Below are 12,388 nucleotides of genomic sequence, written 5' to 3'. Positions count from 1 at the left end.
GCTCAAAATAGATATAGGTGATTCTCGTATAGTCTGTTTTGATGTCTCTGCATGCTGTAGAGGTAATATACCATATTTCGACCAGGTAGGGATATTCTAGACCGTATGATGCATAGGAGTAGTCGTATATACTCTCCTTAGCCGTGATTTATCAAATTGGAGTCCAGGAAAAATTCCTTCTACAAAAATGAAAGTAGATACAATGCGTGATCAGCTTTCTAGTCCCATTCGATTTATAATTGACTATATTACATCTAGGGCTGAGGCTGGACATCTACGCAAAGTCGTACATCATTATATCAAAAGTATCTTGAATGTGTGCAAGAGAATGGTGAAAAACTATTGACTAGTAAAGTTGCTGGAAAAAAGTTTTCTGAAATTGGTATTGAAAGCAAACAAGTGCGGACAGGTGGTGGGAAAAGAGAATGGCAATATATACTCGACCGCTCCAAGATCATAGCTAAGCTCCGTGAATCTGGCCTAGGTGATATGGAAGAATTTTCCGATATACCTCAAGACGACTTGCCCGAAAACCGAAAATGAGGCAGACATACCCATATTCAATATGCCAGAAATTATTCCTCCAAAAATAATCCCACCTCAACCAAGAGCGCATGCTCGATAGAAAGAATACGCCTTTACCTAATATCAGTAAAAATAAGAAAGCAGATAAACAGGACGATTTGACCCAAGCCCTTTTCGACTATGTGGCAGAAAATACACGTGCTCCAGTCGCCTCAACATCTGGAACATCTGAGACTAGCAAGCTTTCCGAATCTATCGAGCCTATCAATGAAGTAGTGAATTTGCCTCCTAAAGAGACCCCAACCGATTCTTCTAAGCCTATCAATGAAGTATCGTCTGCCATACTTCTGGCCAGAGCTCAGCGAGATGAGCGTCTCGAAAAAGGGCAGTCGAACTCGGGGAGAATCCAGATGCCTTCGTGACCATCACCGAAAAGACCGACTCGATTCCATTACATTCCGTGATAGGATGGAAACTGATTCACGAATATGTGGTTGGGCTATAGAGACCAAAGAAGATCCCAAAGAATATATGGACATGAAAGTACGGGAAAGATTAATAGGAGAAGAAATAATCCGCCGTTCTCTCGAGGAAGATGGGATCACATCCTCCTGGCTTGATACTGATGAGGAATGGAAAAAAACGGTAAGCACACTCCAAGAGAATGGTATGCTTTGGTAAAGAGCGAATAAAAAGCCAGCCCTCTCGATAGTGGATCGATTTTCTTGGTTAAAGTATATCTTATGTTTTTTCGAAGTAACACGAAGAACAATTATTTATTTTTTCCAATTGAACTTTCTCCGCATAGTATATACCAAACAACCTAGGTATAACCAAATATCCTACCCTACATATTACCAAATAATAACATGGCTGGCATCGCTACTAGATATGTAACAGAAAACGAGCTCAATACCGAGATGAGTATCGAAGAGCTTAGTAACCACGCTCCGGCATTGGATATCCTTTTGACGGATAAAGTTAAGAGGGATCAGGCACGACGACGTCTCCAAAAGGATATAACTTTAGCAAAGAACAGGTATTTGCATTAATTCCTAAGCTAACAGCTGGTCGGAAAAAAGGAGCCTTGCCGTCCAATGTTCCTGATACTCCCGATATCACCCAAGAAGCAGAACCGGACACAGTGAATACATGTCAAATTTTACCGAAAGAGACTATTAGAGATTTGGCCCAGCGTATCATTCGGGATAATCTTGGTGAAGCGAAGTAAAATTTATAGCAAAAGCCTTAGCTCCGAATCTGCCTCCAATGCTAGCGCTGGTTTATCACGAATCTCTAGGCTTCGAAGAGAATTGCGAAACCTCAAAGCCTCAGAAAAAATTATCTCGGCTACATTGATTCCAGACATAACCCGCTCAGCTAATAAAATCCAAAAGGAGCGTAGTAAACAATGTGAAGATGAAGGGATCGATTATCCGGACCACTTCTCGTTAGAATCAGTTAAGGAGAGATTGGATATGTATGATGTATCCAAAGCCACAGCACAATGCTTGCTGATGTAACGATAATGCTCTGCATCCGTCCTGCTGAAATAAAAACCTTGCGTATATCCCGCTCTTCAGCCTCTAATGGAGGTGTAACTGGATATGCAAAAAACCAGGGACAACAAGACATTCCTCGAGTATTTAGATCACTAGAAAAGAACGAGGAGCGGGCTAGTCAATTGCTTACGTGGATTCAGGAAGCAATTTCTTCTGGTCAGTTACGAGATCCTGGAAAGCCCGGAGTGTTATGGTTTAATATATTTCTGAAAAAAGATGAGTTCCTTACTCGAGACCGGCAAACCACTAGTTCTGCGTAAATTAATGATATTTAGGGGGCGTTATTTGCATGTGGGCACACGAGCGAAGAAATTTATCAGAGGTACGTCATTCGAAAACAGCTTCGCCACAGTCCCGACAACTCGCTCGCAAAAAACTATACCATAGTCATTTGAGAAGAAGGGGACAACCTTATGATCAGGCAGAGCAATCAAGATCTTTGATGAAAACTAATCACATATATGGGTTAGAGGATCGGGATATCATTATTAATTTTATTTTTTCGCTCGAGCAAGATCTAGCATATAGAATATATTACGCCATTTATTGCGAAGCGCCTTTACGGCTAATTTTATTTTTTCGCTCTCCTAAGATCTAGCATATAGAATATATCATGAAAATGGTAGCCGATCAAAATCATTCATCCTGATAGTACGCCCACCGAGCAGGAAGTTATCAGGCGTACAGAGAAAATAGCCAAGTTATTAGGAACAGATAAGCAGAATGCGGAGGTATATATTACGCTTTCGACGAAAATAGGGTGCTAAAGAAACAGTTGGAAGAATATCATTCCCAACATAACACTTTAGAAAGGAGGGTAAAAAGGTTAGAAAGGGATGTAAAATATCTGGACGAATGTGTAGATAGGGGAGATGTGGTCGACTTAATTCATGAAATAGTTCCCTCGCTAATTAGTAAAAAAGGGCCGAAAGGTGATGTGCATAAGGATTCCTACTATTCGTCTGAGTCTTCCGCCGATTCGGTTGAGATAATTGAGGTAAGAGAAAAAAAAGGCTGTCCCTCATAATCAACGAAGAAGGGCGCGACCAAAGAAAGTTAAGACCCTTCGATCAGGATGAAAGCTTTCCAATATTGTATTTCACGCTAATAGTAAAGTAATATATTTAATGTGGAAAATTTTACCGAAGGTGCCTATGGCCGAGTCCGGAATACTGATCGTCAACCCGGGATAGTGATCATTTCGCTCGAAAGAAGAATTTGCTGGGCCACTCCTGTGCGACAGAAAAATAAGTGGATCAGCGGTCAGCCATCCATGTGCAACATAATTTTCGCATATACTGAAAAGAAGCTATGCACGCTGCCAGTACTTTATTTTTTATTAAGTATAATTGCTCTATTAGTAAAATGTCAGATGACGAGACAGATGAAGGCTACAATGAATTTATCAAAGAATATGGATCGAGGTATGAATGGGATAATGAAGGAAATCCTGAATTTATACCAGAGTGGCAAGACTGGGAAGATCTATTTTGCGAAATCAAAATCTATTGGAAGACAAAGGCAGTCAGGCATTGGAGGGAGGAAACTCTTAAACGATTTGTATATAGTCTGCCCAGTGTAAGAAATTCAACATCATTATTCCATGTACTCTTACAATCTGATGTTATTTATCTTCCACAAATATTGAGCCTAATAGAATTGCCATATTATTCATATGAACTTCGAGAGGAAATATGGCCGGATGGTATTGATAAAAATGAGATTAAGGTAGATGACAATGCAGATGAGATAGATAAGTTCCGGTATGGGTTATTGCTTCAAGGTGAAGACTCAATAGTGAATTATTACTCGAAGATAAAGAGATGTAATGATGTTATCAAGCTCTGTAAAAATCATCTTAGAGAATTATTCCATAAAGGATTGTCATCAGAAAGTCAAAGGTATATCGAAAGATTTGGATGTTATTATAGTCACGATCTTGATCCTGATAAAATGGTAGAAATGCTTATTCAAGCTGAAAAGGAAAATGCGCCTGATTTTATTACTGCATTTAGTGATTGTCTTAGACAGGTTAGCAATGTACAGATTTCGACCCAATCTGGGTTCTCTAATAATAATTTTATTTCTGCTTTTCTTAATCTGGAATTAACAAGACCCTCTATGGCGGGGTGGTACACTACCAATCTAGCTAGTCCGGAGCGGTGATCTTCAGCTCGGAAGAATTTGCTGGGCCACTCCTGTGCGACAGAAAAATAAGTGGATCACCAGACAGGTCTTGTGCGACATAATATTTTTTGCATATATATCGAAAAAACATATTAACCTTTATTCTTTATTTTTTCCTGAACAATCATAGGAAAAAATGGCCTGCTTCACAGGCGCTTCGCTTGAAAGGAGGTCTACATGCAACACAGGACCAACTCTAAAAGTAAATAGTGACGATAAAAGCATATGTTATGAAAGGCTGAGGGACACGCAATTCCGAGATCGCCAGGCGTAAAACCAAGTTTGTGTCTTCCGGTAGATCTACATGTGAAAAGGTATGAAGATTCCCATTTACATGTGCCTTCATAGAACTCTTGGCATCATACGACAATGCTAATCACTATTCTTATCTCCTTAACTTCGGCTTGGCGCTCTTTTTCCAGCAAGATATAAAGCATGTAGGAGTATGTGGAAGTTCAGCCAACTTTCCGCAAAAAAATTTAAGGTGCGTATGTGATAGAAGTTATGTATGGGAGCGAAGTGCGACATAAAAAATACTCACTATGGGCTCTTAAATTTAGGAAATTCGCTACACAATGACCGATAACAATGATAGGGATGGTATTGATATCACTCTCAATTGTCTTATCGTTCCCATAGGGAACCTCTTCGATCTTCCAAGCAACCAAGTAGCTCAAGAAATTACAATCAACACAGGTCGAACGGTTGGCGGACTTGAAATTGCAATTCGTAACCGGTTAAACCAGTTAGGCCTGTTGGGGGTACAATTTTCTAATCTTTCTCTAAGAATTCGTCAGATCCATCCCGGAACAGTTAGCGAAAGACCAATGAACTCTCAAGCCTATATTTCTTCTTTTTTTAATGATCAATTTCAACCTCGAGCGGGTCACTTCCATGTCACCGTATATTCTCCATAATTTTAGTGTCATGTAGCGCTATAGTCGCAATTTTTATGTATTGTAAGCCGGCTTCCGGCAACGTTTTTATTTCATAAATAAAGTATTTTTATCGAACGTTATGAGAAACGGGTCACGTGTAATGATATGGGGTGCGAACCCGATCACTATGTAATATCGGACTATAAATCTAACCAATCTAGCCTATATAAAAAAGCGTAGCACTATATCAGGTGATAAGTGAGAAGAGTCTTCACGGTTAGGGAGGCGCAGTGATTAGGCGATTGTTGCACCTATGATGCAATGTGGCCGATCATACGGCAGGCTTGTGAAACAGTTGAATTTCTCACATATACCAGCCCTCAGAATTTTTTTCGCAAATAAAATTCTTTTAACTCTTGTCCTCACATACCACACTTTGAGCCAATAACATTTCGCAAAAAAATACTATATAAGCTGAAAACATGCCTATCACTTTACTATGTCTCGTCAAAGGAAATACAACCGCGAACGCCTTCCCTGTCCATATAGAAGGGAGTAGTCTTGTTGGTGACCTCAAGGACGCTATTAAGGCGAAAAAGGCACCAGAGTTCGATAATTTTCCTGCAGACAAGCTTAAGCTATGGAAGGTGTCGATCCCTGGCGATCAGGACGATCAATTAAGAAATCTAATACTCCAGGACAGTGACGAGCTGTTGGCAATAAGAAAGATTTCGAAATATTTCCCAGACTCACCTCCCGAAGAACATATCCATGTTATTGTAAAATTGCCACGTAAGTGTCTGGAATAGTCTATGCAAAGCGCCTTAATGGCTAATTTTTCGTCATTTACCCTCGCATAATTTTTAACTCATTCGTTTCCAGTTCTCAGCTTGGAAGAGGCGTTATCGTGTATTCCACCACCCATAACATATTCTCCGGACTGTACTAAATCGAAGACCACTACAAAGGTTAATGGTGACCCGCCGACAAGTGTACAACTATGGGGCGACTTTTTCGATAAAGTGAATCAATTCCGCTTCGACCAACAACCGATATTCGAGAGGCCACAATTTAACCAAGATATAGAGATAGTCAATGAAGAGGATGTTCGCGTTGCTATATCTATCAACATTTGTTTGATGTTAAATAAGCTTATGGGATCAGATTATAATTTTTCAAAACGTCCACCTACTTCTCCTGGCATACCGGACTTCACCTGTCATCTCGTGGGTTCGTTGATCTTGGTGATTGAGGCAAAAAGAAAGCATGTTTTAGAAGACATGGGTGAACAGACATTTCCCGAGTTTTATAATACGAGTAAGGGCAAGGATGTAATTCAACAAATCTATAATTATATGGGAGGAAACGAACTTAGATACGGTATTCTTACCACTTATGATAATCACTGGTTTCTATGCCGAGAACACACGAAGCTCTGGATCTCAAAAACCCTTTCACTGGAATCCGAATCTCCACCCGTACTCAAGGCATATGCTTATCTAACTCGACAGGCGAAAGAGAATCCCAACTCTCCTAAACCTCAAGTACTAGTGCCGGCTCAAGGGGATAATAATTCACGAACTCTTCGATCAAACTCAAAATCATCATCCAGCTCCTCATTAAATAATCAGGCTTCCAGCACCTCTGCGAATCAACAATCGTCATCCGCCTTTGGCGCTTCCAACGTAGACCAGGAAAAGTTTAGCTTTGCAGACTTCAAGTTTAAGAGCATACTAGGTGAAGGACGAAGTGGAAAAACGCTCCTATGCGAATTTCGTGGTGAAATGATTGCTTTGAAGAGTGTAGACCTATCGAAGGCTCCATCGTATGTTCTGGAAGAAATGCAGAAAGAAGTAGATATGTATAAAGATCTAGCTGATATTCAAGGCAAGTATATCCCAAAGCTGGTCTGTTATGGATATTATGGAGGAGGCATGAGCTTCGTTATCGGCTTAACCATTGTTGGTAGTATGTTGAGCGACCAAAAAATAACGGAACAGCAAAAGACAAGGGCTATTAAGGGATTGGAAGCAATCCACAAACATGGCATCCTCCATAATGATATTCGGAAGGAAAATATCTTAATTAACGATAAAGGTGCCCTATACCTGATTGACTTCGGGATGGCAAGCCGGGAGGATACAAAAAAGAAGAGAAAGCTTTTCGAGGAGGAACAGCTCAAATTATCTCAATTGCTAGATGGATATATTGTGTAAGAGTCTAACTATTTCGCAAATTACTGTATTGTGGTTTCCTGTATTCCTAGTGTCTTATAATTAATAATCATGTATTTTACAGACATTTCGTAAAGAAGGAGGGGCGAACTTCCAAGTCACGTAAATGTAAGGTGGTTAGTTAGACTGTAGGATTAGATGTAGCATAGACGTCATGTATCAGTTGTATCGCGGGCTAAGACCCGATCTATGTATTTATTTTTGCATATATTAATAAAAAATTGAATTTTGCAAGTATATATGATAAGCGAAAAAAATATAGTCATGGAATGGGGGTTCCGTGGCTATATACAAATTTATATCATGTTCACATTTTAACCGAGTAGCCGTGTTAGAGCTAATACATGCTCCGGCTCTAAAATATCTGTTTTTGTGAATGCGTCATATAATGCATTTGGTTTATATCTTGAAAGTACCAAATTCGGATTATGGAGGAATTTCATGAGCACCTCGTTCCTCCAAGTTTTCATCTCTTCTTGCTCCCAAGTTATTCCTATTAGTGTGATCAAGTTATCATTGGAATAATTCATTCGGATTAGATTCTGAAGCGAGGATTGTTTATTTTTTTCAAGGGTGAATAAACTCATTCCTCCTACAACCGCAGATTCTACACTAATAGGAAAGTTTTTACGAATATCTTCTCTAATTGCTAAGACAGATAAAGGCGGAATTAAGGCTGGATAATAGAAGTCAATTAAGGGGTCTAATTCGAATTCACCGATATTCATAGTTCCAATATCTTCTAAATAATCCGAAAGTCTGTTAGCATATCTGTAACCTTCACGAATCAACTTCTGGAATAGCTTTCCGTTTGGGTTGATCCATCGGCCTGTTAAAATATTAAGTACTGCTCTTTGCGTGTCCATAGATGATGACTGTGGTATGGTGTGGTATATATTTTTCGTTTATGTTATACTTTTTCCACCGAAGTTCAATTCAGATTTTTCCATAATTTGAAATCGGATTTTATAATGGAAGTGAAGAAAGAATATAATAAATGGATCGTCTTACCTGCCCACATATTAGAAAGGATGGGAGTACTTGTGGCCGAGTATGCACCCGCTTGGCAGGATGTTCGCTCCACTGGAAATCGGGTGCAAATAATATGCTAAAATCTCCATGCAGAATATGTGATAAACCTACATTATCTTATACGGGCTATTGTTCCAAACATGCCAAAAAAATCTATCGTCGCCTCGAAAGAGAGAGACAACGAATAAGTTGATCCCAGCCGAAGGCACTCAGGGTAAGGGATCGTGCCTACTTGTATGATTGTCATAAACCCCTATTAATATTTTTTTTTCTTGGCAAAAGAGATCGGCGTGAACAATTGTTCACGATCAGCTTACATATTTTTCCGATTTTGAATACTAGCATTATAGAACATTAAAATATTATCATGTCATCTGAACTTGATTCATTGAGACAACGCATTATTGAGCTTGAGGCCGAGAATGCTGAGGTTAAGGCCAAATATATCAAGGTTATGGATGAGAATGCAGAGGTCAAGGCTGAGAATGCAAAGTTAAGGTGCGCTTTGGAAGAACATGAAGCTAGGTTCACGAGACTAGAGCAGAGAGATAAAGAAAAGACCAACCTTATTGCCAAAATGGATGATGATATCAAGGAAATCAAACAATCATCGGCCAATGCTAGCTCTGTCGAGAACCCAAACAATGTTGTTCGCCTGGGTAAACTAGAAAAAATGGCAAAACCATCAAATACATCTGATAGTACATTTAATTCTAATGCATGCAAACCTATTTGTACAGAAACTAAGTCATTGGAGGATAAAGAGACGGATGATTTATTGGATGAGGAGTATAGAAGAAAGGTTAGCGATGAGATCAGGCAGAGGAAGCGGGAAAAAAAGCTTCAGAGCGAATTGATTGTCCAGGAGTCATCACCAGCAATTAACACCAGTTGTATAACAGACCTCTCTACGACTAGCACTGGACTTGTAACTCCCCCAGAACAGGTAGTTGAAGAATCGATTCCAAAGGAATCATCTGCAAAGTCAGCGATACCCTGTGAGTCTTTTGGAAATAAGCAGGACACTCCACCCCAAAAAATTCCCTATAATCAGAAAGTGGAACAAGATTTAATACGCGAACTACTTGAATTTATTAAATGCCATAATTCCTCACATCCTTACCGAATTCTATATCTAGCAAACATATTCCAGATGTCCCAGTCAATGCTGACCTAACTCCAGGTTCTGTACTTCATTTAGCTCATTTATTTGACAAGGCTGAAAAGACCGGTCGGAAAGAAAAATTACGATGGTATTACTATAGTGAGGAATATGAAAAAAAGATTATAACCCTTAGATCCGAAAATAATATTAGCGATCAAATGGCAAGAACGCAGATTTATGATGAAATGGAGCTGTATCTTCCCGGTAAAAAGAGAGAGTATTTGCGTAAGATGACACAAAAGGCTAAAAACATCTATACCTTGTTTAAAGGAATAGGAATAGATAAAATTGGTGTGGTTACATCTAGTGCTGATGCAATCTCTAGACTAACTGATGCACAAATCCAGAATATAATAAATCTTTATACTGATGAACTAACCAAATCTCAAAAATTGATCGGCGTGAACAATTGCTCACACACACGTGGTCTGCCAGCTGAAGTACCAGCATTCTCTCAGCCAAATGCTCCATCGGAAATGATTTCATCAGACATGTCTCAAGCAAATGTACCATCTACATCCCAATCTAATCCAACTTATGACCGCGCCTATTTTCGCAACAAAGCATTGGACCAATATCCTAATTTATATAGAGAATTTAGTAGTGAAAAGTTCGATTATTATGGAATTACCGACGAGACTCCATGTCCATTATGTAAGTTAGATCATGATGATGAGGAAGGTATAGAAGGTAGATATGAAGCCAGATCCTATTTTATTAAATGTGAACAGCGCGAAATTGAGATAGTTGCATAGTCAGGTAAATTTGAGACTACATTTGCTTTATTATTTATTTTTTTACACATATCAACTAATACCTAATTAGATTGATTTGCAATTATAGAAAAAGGTAACATGACCAAGCCCGATAAAATATTAACTCCCGAATATCTGAATTGGCATGCCAAATTAGCTGGGTTACCAAGTATTTTGACAGATAAGATTCGTTCCAAATTATACAAAAGTTATAAAAAAGAAACAGGAAATGAGCCATGGCAACTATCAGAAGTATATAAATCGGAAGTCATAAATTCGCCAGAAAACAAAGTATCCGATTTATCTTTTCCCTCCTCCGGTGAGCAATGTGAAGAAAAAGGGCCTATCACCTTCAAAGCCAGACCCGATCCAGAATCAATTATCAAATCCGTCTTAGAGCATTTCACATACCTGAAATTCCGAAATAGCTTTAAAGGGATTGATAATTATAATTTTGCATCACCTCAGCCATGGAGCTCACCATGCCCTATCTGCGATGGAAAGCATGGGAATTATGGATTACATGGCGAATGGTATGGAACAGAATATTGTCTTACTTGCTTCACTTCAAGCAATAAATTCAAGTTCGCGATCGTAGCATAGGCCAGTCATGTGAGATCAATCATCTGAAAAAATGCATAGTACGATATCTAGATATTTTTTTTCCAAATAGGTAAGTGATGCAACATTCACGACGTACTGCAGTATGAAAGAGTGCCGGCAAAAAAAATACTGGAGAAGAAACTTCTGGACAAGACATTGTGCAGTTAAGGTGAGTTTACTTTCGGTTATATTGGGTATTTGCAAGGAAGCAACAAGCTAATAGACAATTTTTTCATTAGGATTTTGAGAATAATATTAGCATCACAGAAGGGGAAGCGGTATAATGCTTCAATTTTTTATCATTTTAAATTAGTTTGAAGTAGCATCATGTAGCAGTCTTTGATTTGTATTATGTATTTTTTTCTCGTATGATCAATAAAGCAAAGATGCAATTAATTTACAAAATTCAGATATACAATGGAGGGATTGTGGGAAGCGTGTATGCTAATATATTTTTTCAATCAATTATTGTAACGAAATCATTGATCTAGAACTTAATAAATGCGCATAGTATATACGTCACATGTATCACGGGAACAAGTAGTTGCGCAAAATAATTTATTCTCAAACTTTCTCGCATATTCTCAAAATTCTTACGTATATTATTATTAAAAAGGGGCCTTGATGATCTTTACATATGGATAGTGTTAAATTAAGGAGAGGAGGTTGATCAGATTTTCGTGATGCGATCATATTAACATAATTTACCCCAAAAGCGTATTCCAGAATCGATCCTGGAAATTATATAAAAAGGTGAAGTCTTAGTTAGTGAACTTTTTTATCCGCCTTGTGCAAGTAAAACAAAAAAATAACAAACGAAACTAATCAAATTTACCGTTATATTCATCATTAATATCCACAATCAACCAAACGAGTATATTCCGCAAAATAATAATAAGGTGGGTTTGATTATTGATTGGCTAGATTCCGGAAGAACGTCATCACGATATTAATCGATTTTCCCACCTATATAGATGCTCAAAAATAAAACGGACATATTACCTTTCTTGATCCTTTTAATATTCGTTGAGAAAATCGGGATCGCTGATACGCGTCTAACCAAATTGCTGTGGCTGATTCTCGAAGTCTGGCGCAGTATATCGAATAAAATTTTAATCATAAAAATAATTCCCCGTGATGGGGGTAATATCAGCATCATCAGCGCAGTAAAATTGTGGCTTTGCCTGATTCTCATCACATGTCTTATATCAAACATCTGGCGCAATAAATCAAGCAACAATCTTTCGATCCAAAAAACATTAAGCAATAATTTTCTCAAATATTGGCGGAGTGGAATGCTACAAAAATGAAATATCATGGTAAGGATGAAATGAAGTATAACGTTTATTTTTTATCAAAAATTATGGGCATATACTTATTTCTATTCTCCGATTCTATAGGTTCGAAATTAATATATCATGGGTACGGAACTTAATCTTTTACATAG

At 38.4% G+C, this 12,388-nt stretch overlaps 11 protein-coding genes across 12 annotated transcripts; 9 read left to right on the top strand and 2 right to left on the bottom strand.

Moving 5' to 3' along the window:
- Window positions 1-614: 614 nt before the first annotated feature.
- Window positions 615-947, top strand: OCT59_004342 (uncharacterized protein; the record flags this gene model as incomplete). The annotated part of the gene is made up of 1 exon (XM_066148220.1): window positions 615-947. One exon carries the CDS (start codon window positions 615-617, stop codon window positions 945-947), a length of 333 nt encoding a protein of 110 aa, XP_065996841.1.
- Window positions 948-993: 46 nt separating this feature from the next.
- OCT59_004341 (uncharacterized protein) lies at window positions 994-1,206 on the top strand (the record flags this gene model as incomplete). The annotated part of the gene is made up of 1 exon (XM_066148219.1): window positions 994-1,206. The coding sequence occupies one exon, from the start codon at window positions 994-996 to the stop codon at window positions 1,204-1,206; it is 213 nt and encodes a 70-aa protein (XP_065996840.1).
- A 188-nt stretch (window positions 1,207-1,394) lies between these two features.
- OCT59_004340 (uncharacterized protein) lies at window positions 1,395-1,756 on the top strand (the record flags this gene model as incomplete). Its single annotated transcript, XM_066148218.1, has 2 exons — window positions 1,395-1,530; window positions 1,608-1,756. The coding sequence occupies 2 exons, from the start codon at window positions 1,395-1,397 to the stop codon at window positions 1,754-1,756; spliced, it is 285 nt and encodes a 94-aa protein (XP_065996839.1).
- Window positions 1,757-2,032: 276 nt separating this feature from the next.
- On the top strand, window positions 2,033-2,347 carry OCT59_004339 (uncharacterized protein; the record flags this gene model as incomplete). The annotated part of the gene is made up of 1 exon (XM_066148217.1): window positions 2,033-2,347. The coding sequence occupies one exon, from the start codon at window positions 2,033-2,035 to the stop codon at window positions 2,345-2,347; it is 315 nt and encodes a 104-aa protein (XP_065996838.1).
- Window positions 2,348-3,452: 1,105 nt separating this feature from the next.
- On the top strand, window positions 3,453-4,253 carry OCT59_004338 (uncharacterized protein; the record flags this gene model as incomplete). Its single annotated transcript, XM_066148216.1, has 1 exon — window positions 3,453-4,253. One exon carries the CDS (start codon window positions 3,453-3,455, stop codon window positions 4,251-4,253), a length of 801 nt encoding a protein of 266 aa, XP_065996837.1.
- A 258-nt stretch (window positions 4,254-4,511) lies between these two features.
- Window positions 4,512-5,292, top strand: OCT59_004337 (uncharacterized protein). The gene is made up of 3 exons (XM_066148215.1): window positions 4,512-4,588; window positions 4,697-4,758; window positions 4,835-5,292. The coding sequence occupies exons 2-3, from the start codon at window positions 4,720-4,722 to the stop codon at window positions 5,189-5,191; spliced, it is 396 nt and encodes a 131-aa protein (XP_065996836.1). The 5' UTR covers window positions 4,512-4,588; window positions 4,697-4,719; the 3' UTR covers window positions 5,192-5,292.
- Window positions 5,293-5,658: 366 nt separating this feature from the next.
- OCT59_004336 (uncharacterized protein) lies at window positions 5,659-7,625 on the top strand. Of its 2 annotated transcripts, XM_066148214.1 has the most exons (3): window positions 5,678-5,944; window positions 6,035-7,364; window positions 7,451-7,624. In XM_066148214.1, the coding sequence occupies exons 2-3, from the start codon at window positions 6,292-6,294 to the stop codon at window positions 7,509-7,511; spliced, it is 1,134 nt and encodes a 377-aa protein (XP_065996835.1). In that variant the 5' UTR covers window positions 5,678-5,944; window positions 6,035-6,291; the 3' UTR covers window positions 7,512-7,624. The 2 variants fall into 2 exon arrangements, with proteins under 2 accessions (XP_065996834.1, XP_065996835.1); XM_066148213.1 differs by having other exon boundaries at window positions 5,659-5,944; window positions 6,035-7,625.
- A 75-nt stretch (window positions 7,626-7,700) lies between these two features.
- Window positions 7,701-8,763, bottom strand: OCT59_004335 (uncharacterized protein; the record flags this gene model as incomplete). The annotated part of the gene is made up of 4 exons (XM_025314159.2): window positions 7,701-8,261; window positions 8,398-8,494; window positions 8,559-8,646; window positions 8,736-8,763. 4 exons carry the CDS (start codon window positions 8,761-8,763, stop codon window positions 7,701-7,703), a joined length of 774 nt encoding a protein of 257 aa, XP_025185761.2.
- Window positions 8,764-8,803: 40 nt separating this feature from the next.
- On the bottom strand, window positions 8,804-9,564 carry OCT59_004334 (uncharacterized protein; the record flags this gene model as incomplete). The annotated part of the gene is made up of 6 exons (XM_066148212.1): window positions 8,804-8,843; window positions 8,984-9,082; window positions 9,147-9,161; window positions 9,323-9,395; window positions 9,443-9,462; window positions 9,542-9,564. 6 exons carry the CDS (start codon window positions 9,562-9,564, stop codon window positions 8,804-8,806), a joined length of 270 nt encoding a protein of 89 aa, XP_065996833.1.
- Window positions 9,565-9,741: 177 nt separating this feature from the next.
- OCT59_004333 (uncharacterized protein) lies at window positions 9,742-10,338 on the top strand (the record flags this gene model as incomplete). Its single annotated transcript, XM_066148211.1, has 1 exon — window positions 9,742-10,338. One exon carries the CDS (start codon window positions 9,742-9,744, stop codon window positions 10,336-10,338), a length of 597 nt encoding a protein of 198 aa, XP_065996832.1.
- Window positions 10,339-10,437: 99 nt separating this feature from the next.
- OCT59_004332 (uncharacterized protein) lies at window positions 10,438-10,941 on the top strand (the record flags this gene model as incomplete). Its single annotated transcript, XM_066148210.1, has 1 exon — window positions 10,438-10,941. The coding sequence occupies one exon, from the start codon at window positions 10,438-10,440 to the stop codon at window positions 10,939-10,941; it is 504 nt and encodes a 167-aa protein (XP_065996831.1).
- Between the last annotated feature and the right edge of the window lie 1,447 nt (window positions 10,942-12,388).

The sequence above is a fragment of the Rhizophagus irregularis genome, chromosome 12, assembly GCF_026210795.1.
Source record: "Rhizophagus irregularis chromosome 12, complete sequence".
NCBI classification, from domain to species: Eukaryota; Fungi; Glomeromycota; class Glomeromycetes; order Glomerales; family Glomeraceae; genus Rhizophagus; species Rhizophagus irregularis.
Note: the sequence above shows the minus strand (reverse complement) of the source record. Positions and strands in the feature narration are given on the sequence as shown.

Coding starts and splice junctions, on each gene's coding strand:
- OCT59_004336 (XM_066148214.1), top strand. CDS start 6,292: ATGTTAAATAAGCTTATGGGATCAGATTATAATTTTTCAAAACGTCCA. Junction 7,365..7,450: donor TTGCTAGATGGATATATTGT/GTAAGAGTCTAA, acceptor TGTATTTTACAG/ACATTTCGTAAAGAAGGAGG.
- OCT59_004337 (XM_066148215.1), top strand. CDS start 4,720: ATGTGGAAGTTCAGCCAACTTTCCGCAAAAAAATTTAAG. Junction 4,759..4,834: donor TTTCCGCAAAAAAATTTAAG/GTGCGTATGTGA, acceptor TCTTAAATTTAG/GAAATTCGCTACACAATGAC.